At 38.3% G+C, this 9,390-nt stretch overlaps 1 protein-coding gene across 1 annotated transcript; it reads right to left on the bottom strand.

The window, feature by feature from the left end:
• Positions 1-549: 549 nt before the first annotated feature.
• Positions 550-9,143, bottom strand: LOC128359282 (gastrula zinc finger protein XlCGF57.1-like). Its single transcript, XM_053319742.1, has 2 exons — positions 8,929-9,143; positions 550-1,815 (listed from the first exon to the last, which is right to left on the bottom strand). The coding sequence occupies exons 1-2, from the start codon at positions 9,119-9,121 to the stop codon at positions 680-682; spliced, it is 1,329 nt and encodes a 442-aa protein (XP_053175717.1). The 5' UTR covers positions 9,122-9,143; the 3' UTR covers positions 550-679.
• Positions 9,144-9,390: the final 247 nt, after the last annotated feature.

Below are 9,390 nucleotides of genomic sequence, written 5' to 3'. Positions count from 1 at the left end.
AGTGAGTTTTTTTGCTCTCTCTCTCTTACATTTGGGACTTTTACTGTACATGGTAGTATATTGTTCTTTATTTTGAAATGTATTTTAAAATAGTAATCCTGCTAATAATCCCCATTTTTTACTAAATGTATCAGTAATCTGATGATGTAACTTTAACAGAATAGTCATCTTTTTTGTATCTTAATTATCTAATATTGTTTCATGTACTCTGTTACTCCTCAAGGCTTCTTATGTGACATTTTTTACTGCCACAGAGGAAGTAAAAATGAGTCAAAGCATCAACAGTTTGGAGTACAAAAAGACAGTGAAAAATTCTAACAGGAACATTTACGTATGACACATACACAATTGACACATAGATACATTAATATAGGATTTATTTCTGCTTTGTTGGAAGTATTTCACTCTTTACTTTCCGACTTACTATCATGGTCATTTCAGATAGTTGTGATTCCTTGACTTAGAATCAAGTTTATTACACTTTGCTCCTACAACATAGTTCAGGGTCAAGCTACATATTCAAATCCATCTGAACGAGTTACATGCCTGTTTTTATTCCATCAAACTGGACTTTTTGAATGAGTGACAGCCTTATATGTTCCCATATTGTTCCTAACTCATCCACTTAATTCATCTGCTGCTGAAGGTTTCTCAGTTGCCAACCGGCAGCACTGCAGTTTCATTTACTGTTGCTGTTCTCATTAACACACTTGTGTTTTTTCACACGAGACTGTCGAGTGAATTTTTTCCCGCAGACACTGCAACTGAACAACCTCTGCCCTGTGTGGAGTGTCATGTGTTGTGTCAGATGTCCTTTTTGTGTAAATTCTTTATGGCATATTGAGCAACTGAATGGTTTCTCTCCTGTGTGGATCCTCATGTGTTTTAAAAGCGACTGACTCAGACTAAAATTTGTGTTACACAGTGAGCAAGTATAAGGCTTTTCTCCTGTATGAACTCTCATATGCCTGGCCAAAATTCCACTTTGGATGAACCGCTGATGACACACTGAACAGTTGTAAGGTTTCTCTCCCGTGTGTGTTCTCATGTGTAAACTCAAACCTGTACTCTGAGAGAATCTTTTACCACAAACTGAGCAGCTAAATGGTTTCTCCCCTGTGTGTGTTCTCATATGTCTCACAACATCTCTTCTATAGCTAAACTGTTTGTTACAGAATGAACAGCCAACAAGCTTTTCTCTTGGGCAAGTTCTCTTATACGTGACTAAATGTGCACTCTGTGTGGATTGTTTAACACAAACTGAGCAAACATATGTTTTTTTTCCTGAAGGACCTTTCATGCAACTCTGCAAATAGTCCTCAGGTTTAAATGTTTTACCACACTTAAAGCAGTTGAGAAATCTCTTGCCAGTGTTACATTGTTGACCACCTTCAGGAACACTCATGTTTTTCAGTGTTTTTAAATGTGACTGGCATTCCCTAGTCTCCTTCCAGTCATCTTCACTATTTTCAGTCTCAGAAGAGTCTGACATCCTGTCATCGTGATCGGCTGGACTAACAGACACACTTGTCCGGGTCTGTTTTGATTCTGTCACATCATCACTATCTGGATCCAAGTCCCTAGCTGGTTCGGACCCTTCACAGCACACTCCATCAGCATCTCTTCCTATCTGTTGAGCTGAGCTGCTGGCTGGAAGCTCTGTCTCTCTGTTCTCTTCTGTTTTTCTTTGATGAAGCTGTGAAGACTGAGGTTTCTCTTCATCTTCGCTGTTGATAGGGACAGATCCATCCTGACTCCTCCACAGTTCCTCCTGTTCCTCTTTAATGTATGGGGGATATGGATCCTGCTGAACATCTGCAGAAAAAAGTGAAATAAAGAAATGACTGAAGGGCTGATTCAATAGGGCTGCAACTAACGACTAGATCGAATGAAACAATTAATCGACTAATCGGATCAGATAAATACCAACATTATATACAATCATAAATACAAAAAATGAAGTACAAGGAATACAAACAATTCTTGTATATACATATAAGTAAGGTAATTATAACATATTGCTAACAACAGTGAACTGCACAAATCCTATATCACACAAATAGAACAACACATGTATTACCACCCTCAGCCGGACGTCAACACACCATGAGCGCTAGAATTCAGACAAAATGTTCCATTTGAACATATTTCAACTATTTCTGATCCTAACGGCCGCTATTAAAATAGTGACAGGTCGCATTATAACCTTTTTTAATATTTATGCACCCAACTTCGACGACCCTGTTTTTTTAGGAAAGTCTTCAATCTTATCCCGGATTTATCATCTACTCACTTAATTGCAGGTGGAGATTTTAACACAGTACTGGACTGCTTTCTTGACAAACTCTCCACCCGCCCCACCAGTCTCTCTAACGCCAGTATCAGTCCCTCCAGGATTTCGCAGGATTTTTTTCTGATTGTTGCGGCCTAAAATGCCTGATTTTGCGGCAGCATTTTAAAAAAATTGCGGTAAATGTTGCGATGTTTTAAACACTTTTGTTGCAATTAAATTGCGGGAGACAGTGACAATTGCACACACACCATCTCTGATCTCATTACACATTCAACTTCATATTTTGAAGACAGTTTTCACACTGTTTTTAACATTTTATTTGACAATATTTATCTCTCTCACAGACACATGCACACACAGCACAGACACACAAACACAGACAGAGACCAGTGATGCACGGGTCGGCTTTTTTTAACACCCGCCCCAACCCGACCCGCAAAAAAAAAAAAGCGCTGATCATGACCCGAACCCGACCCGACCCGAGGAACAAAAAAATAAAGCCAGTGAACGTATTGCCATGAAACCTGTTTAAATTGAAGTAATAGATCATATACTGTAGGTAACAGTGATATTTCAACAAAACGTATATGTTTAAATTGAAGAAGCGCAGAGCATATAATGATATTTATAGCTGATGACTCTCACAGGTCGAGAGGTGAATTAATCTTCTGATCACAATTTAACTTTAGCGTCACTAAGCTATGAAACACATCCGTGCAGGTTATTATTGATTGAGCACAACCATAATGTTGATTCAGAGTGACACCCAACTGTGTTAGGACATAGTCAGGTTTGATCTGAAGAGATTGTGGAAAAACGGCACCATCAAGCTTCAGCTCTCTCCCGTTGCCATGGAGATTCAAAACAAAAGAGACAGAGACACACACAATGTTGATCTCCCTCACAAACACATGCACACACAACACATACACATACAGAGACACACACAATATTGATCTCCCTCACAGACACATGCACACACAACACATACACATACAGAGACACACACAATGTTGATCTCCCTCACAGACACATGCACACAACACAGACACACAGAATTAGTTGAGTTTACCGTCGCGGCAGACGGTATTTTTTGCCGACCTCACTCCTCCAATTTGCGGAGAAGTTGCGGTGATTGGACAAAATTGCAAGGCCCGCACATAATCGCGTGGATTGGTTGAATTTGCGTTAATTGTTGCGATCGCGACATCGCGAATTCCTGGAGGGACTGCAGTATTGAGCTGAATAATATAATTAACTCAATGAACCTTGTCGACATCTGGAGGCTGCAACACCCAACCGATAAAGATTTTTCCTTCTTCTCTAACGTTCATAAATCATATACAAGAATTGACTACTTTTTGACTGACGCTATTTTGACATCGGATGTAATCTCCTCCAAATATCATGATATTGTAATTTCCGACCACAGCCCCGTTGAACTAAAAATCAACATTGGTAGAACTAAAGCGGCGTTTAACTGACGGTTCAATCCTTTACTACTTAACAACATTAAATTCCACTAGTGGTGGGCATAGATTAATCTCACTGTAATCTTGGAATTAATCTAGATTAATCTAGAATAAAATGGCTCATATGAATTCTGCCGAAGGCATTCAGAATATGTGTGCTACCCAAATAATGACTAAAAGTAAGTCTTTGAGAACGGGTTTCTCAAGCCAGGTGGCGCATTAGACCAGGGGCTCATCTCCTGTTTCCACAATGCATCACAAACTGCTTGAGAAAGCTGTTCTATGATAATTGGTGATGAAAATAAATCATGTTCAATAAGATGTACTTGTGTTTACTAACTGTTTATTCAGTTAAACATAAATTTTGAACTGTGGGCCTGCATAAGAGGTTGTGATGAACTGTTTACAGTCAGTAGCTTTGTGTCAATCAGTCCAAGCTTTATTTCTCCTTTCTTCCACCAGTCACTCAGGCAGACCTGCTTGTTCACATTTTCTGGTGACAAACTAGATCGCTGCGCTACCACTACATCCACGCTAAAATATTGTAACGAACTGGGCATGTCACTGTTTTGTGTTTTATAAATTTGAGAGTTTAAGCCAGATTCTGTTCTGTTCAGTTAAAGTGCTGGTTTTTCCGAGTATCTGAACGCGTCTTGAGAGTGAGACTTGCAGCTAGCATGTAGGTGTGTTTGTTGTTGTTAGCCTCTGCATAAGAAGATGGCAGCACGTGTGTGGCGAGTGAGCTACTGATGTTAGGTTTTTGTTGTTTTGGCATTGGCTACGGCCCACAGTAGCCTGTGTAACAGTCAAGAATAAAAAGCTAAACCTGCTAACGTCTCAGGGTGTGGTTATTGAGGGACGTTACAATATCAAAGTGAAAGTCATCATAGCTTGCCTAGTATAGACCCAGCTCCCAACCCAACTTTGAGAATAGATTAACGGCGATATTTTTTTTATCGCCCGATAAGAGTCTCACGTTAACGCATCACGTTAACGCCGATAACAGCCCACCAGTATTGTGGTATTATGGCCTCTTCATTATTTAAAATAGCTGCAATCAAAGCACGCGCTGACTCAGTCATTTTTGCTGCCGCATCTGCATGGGTTATAATACAAGATGGTGCCAGTGCCTTGATGACGTCAGTCAAGTTTCGTTCAATATATATAATATATTCAGAGTTTCATAATATATTCAAGGTTCATTCCATATATTCAAATATTAATTTCCTGAACGGCATGCCATAAAGTGTATAACATATATATATCAGGGCTGTCAAACGGTTAATTTTTTTAATCGCGATTAATCACATTTTGAATTGCATGTTTAACCCTTAAACAGGCAGCATGCACCAGGAGATACAGACTCTTTAACATCCTGTTGAAGCTTGTGGTAGGTCTATACTTTGATAGAATTGATAAAAATCAGTTTAGAAACTAGTATGTGTGATATTAATGACCAGATTGTATCACTTTTCTATGTTAAATAACACATTTAAGTGTTTTTATCATTATCACCATTTTATACCTTAATAAGGGCAACGCATCCTGGTGGAGATACAACTCATAAAATCCAAAATATTGTAATGAACTGGACATGTTACTCTTTTGTGTTTTGAGAGTTTAAGCCAGTTTCTGTTCTGTTCAGTTAAAGTGCTGTTTTTCCCGAGTTTCTGTGAACGCGTCTTGAGAGTGAGACTTGCAGCTAGCGTGCTGAGGCCTGTACTACGAAGCTGGATTAACATACCCGGGATATCTCTCTGTTACCTGGGTTGACTTACCCAGACATTCGCAGTCTAGGATAAGCGGTACTACGAAGCTGGTTATCAGCTCCATAATTGAACCCAGAGTTTTCCAATCTGGATCTCTGCGCGCTCACATAAAGGGGAGGTGTTTGCAGCGTCTGACCAATCACAAACATGGAGAAACCCTGCAGAGATACTTTACCATGGAGGAACAGACAATTATTATTCAACAATATGAAGAATTAAATCACATCATCCAGGCCAAAAGCAACACTGTTGATGCAGCAAAAGCCAGGAAGGAATGCTGGCAGAAAATTGCCGACTCTGTTAATGTGTAAATTCATGAGATCATACAATATTAATATATCAGACAATATAAACGGACAGCACTCTGATCACACAATGTCACTTTATTACGGCACAGACGTTTGGGGCAGAGCGCTTCCTCAGTGCCCTTCCTTTCATAAGAGACATTAAGTTAGTTTAATATACTCATGTGCCTCAAGGCTTATTTTACAAATATATATTTTCGTCAGTTTTTTACAATTACAATAAATAAATACAGTTATTATGCTCCCTGACACTTTGATCTCAGGATGTCAAACCTACAGAATAATATCCCCCACGTGCCTCAATGATTATTTTTTAAATATATATTTTGGTCAATTAAAAAATTGCATCATTAAAAACTCTTTCTCTCCTAAGCGCTCCTCTCATGATCCACACCAATGTTGACAGGATCTTTTAAGAATGGGCAGGTCATTTTCTAAGAGAACTGATTGATCAGGAGGTGGTGCTTTTATACTCATTGATCTCTTATCCAGAACATAACCTGCTCCGGAGCAGGTTAGCCGTTCAGCATAAGTTACCATGGTGATTTACCCCGGTAAGAAGTGAACCAGCTTCGTAGTACGGAAAACCCAGGGTTAACCCTTAAGTTACCTCGATAAGAGAAAATCCAGCTTCGTAGTACAGGCCTCTGGTGTGTTGTTGTTGTTAGCCTTTGAGAAGAAGACGGCAGCACGTGTGTGGCTAAGGAGCTACTACATTAGGTGTTGTTGTTTTGGCGTTGGCTACGGCCCACAGTAGCCTGTGTAATAAAAAGGAATAAAGAGCCAGCTAAACCGGCTAACGCCTGGGTGTTTATTGAGGGACGTTACAATATATTAAAAATATGAGTGGAAATATTTTACTTACATCTCATTTTCCATCCCTGCCTGTTGAAGGGTTTAAACCCTCTTATTTTACATTTCAAGGCAGTTTTAAGCCCATAATGTAAAGCATTTCTTACCAGAGTGTCTTAACTGGGAATCAATCACGGCTCTGCTGCGACTCCCACACTCCAAACCGCTTGGCTGCACCTGGGTGTTTAGCGTGGAGGTGGTAACTCAAACTCCACGTACTCCGGTGGTAGTTAAACTCCGTTTGACACAGGTTGCATTTTACTTTTGACTTGTCAACTGAAGCGTCTGGAAGTGTTTTAAAGTTAAACAAGCCGTTCAAAAGTCCAGTAGCTCTCTTACTTTCCATCACCACGGTAGGTTTACTGCAGGAGGCCACTTCAAAGCATAGCGCTACAGCTAGAGGAGCCGTCTACGGGTGAGTAGAAGGGACAAAAAGGCTTGCAAAATTAAAATGCGATTAAAAAATATTAACGCGTTATGGATTGCATTAATGTAATAGTGATTAACGTGTTAACGCTGACAGCCCTAGTATGCATGTATGTATATATACATATATACACATACATACATACATACACACACACACACACACACACACACACACACACACACACACACACACACACACATATATATATATATTTCCAACTCAGGCGTTCATATTTCTTCAAGATGGCACAATGATGGTATGTGTTGTGCTTTTTATCTAGAATTTTCAGAGCTTGTTTGTATGCAATTTCAACAGGCTTTAGCGTGCCAGTGCTCAGGTTGTTATATAGTAGGTAATATGTGGCACAATCATCACACTAAGGTACAGTTTGGCTGAATAGACAGTTAAATTATTTCTAATGTATTTGAAATTAGAGAGATTAAATTTTATTTTAATCACAGTTTGTTTTACTTGTTGTTTGAATACGTGTAATACTTTATCTACATCACTCATAATACTGCAGTACTTTTACTGTAATACTGCATACTACATCACTCATAATACTGCAGTACTTTTACTGTAATACTGCATACTACATCACTATAATACTGCAGTACTTTTACTGTAATACTGCATACTACATCACTATAATACTGCAGTACTTTTACTGTAATACTTTATCTACATCACTCATAATACTGCAGTACTTTTACTGTGATACTGCATACTACATCACTCATAATACTGCAGTACTTTTACTGTGATACTGCATACGACATCACTCATAATACTGCACTACTTTTACTGTAATATTGCATACTACATCACTATAATACTGCAGTACTTTTACTGTAATAGTGCATACTACATCACTATAATACTGCACTACTTTTACTGTAATACTGCATACTACATCACTCATAATACTGCACTACTTTTACTGTAATACTGCATACTACATCACTCATAATACTGCAGTACTTTTACTGTAATACTATATCTACATCACCCATAATACTGCAGTACTTTTACTGTAATACTGCATACTACATCACTCATAATACTGCAGTACTTTTACTGTAATACTGCATACTACATCACTCATAATACTGCAGTACTTTTACTGTAATACTTTATCTACATCACTCATAATACTGCAGTACTTTTACTGTATTACTACATACTACATCACCCATAATACTAATGCACTTTTACTGCAATACTTTGACTACATCACTCATAATACTAATGTACTTTTACTGTAATAATTTACATCACTCATAATACATGTGTACTTCTTCTCACATAGGATTTTTCATGCAGGACTTTAACTTGTATTTTTTACATTGCTGTATTGGCACTTATACTTAAGTAAATAATGTTTGGGAATATAATGAATTATTATGTATTTGATATCTCATCACATCTAAACACCCAGTTCTGGAAAACTCGAAATACTCGACATACAAATAGATTTAGAAGGGTAATGTTATGTTAGTACGAGGGTAATGAGACAACTCAAATACTGGGACTTTCCCTGCTCTATTTCTGGGCAGAAATAAGCGCTCTGGGGCCTTAGTGATGGCGGATCACATGATAAACCAGGGTCAAGAAACGATCAGATAAGAGAATCGGGATGTACAGATTCAAACCACGCAAATGCAATACCAAGCATGACCAAAATGTCACAATTATGACTGTAAAGTCATTTTTTTTAAAAGCTCCGAAACAGTGAATCATTTTCAATACAACTGTAATATAGTTTATATAGCGCACCAGAAAGCGGAATCTACTAAACAGCACCAACCTGCTCTGTGCAATCTAACTTCAGGATTTAAAACTGTATCCAGTCTTTTCCGTTGTCGTTCATTCTCTCGCTTTAAACGAGAAAGTTCCTCTTCATAATCTGCTATGGTTCCTTCAAACAGTTCAAATAACTCTTCCGCCGCAGCCGTTAAACGCCTGTTCACCAACACTCTCAATATTTCTACTTTAGACATGATTTTAAACTATCACTGACACAATTTGGTACCACCTACTTCCGTAGCTAACTACTACTGCTAGCTTCCGTGTTTCTATCAACAACAATTGATGGACTTCCGGCCCGAGTTTTTCAGTATAAATCGCCTCTTCAGAAACGTTAACATTGAAGTTTACATAGGTCAATCAAATAGATGTTAAAATGAAATAAAATACGGAAATGTTTGACTCACGTAATCTGTGCAGGACAAAATACAAAAAAAATACAATTCATATAGTTACTAATAAA

This window comes from Scomber japonicus, chromosome 5 (genome assembly GCF_027409825.1).
Source record: "Scomber japonicus isolate fScoJap1 chromosome 5, fScoJap1.pri, whole genome shotgun sequence".
Taxonomy (NCBI): Eukaryota; Metazoa; Chordata; class Actinopteri; order Scombriformes; family Scombridae; genus Scomber; species Scomber japonicus.
Note: the sequence above shows the minus strand (reverse complement) of the source record. Positions and strands in the feature narration are given on the sequence as shown.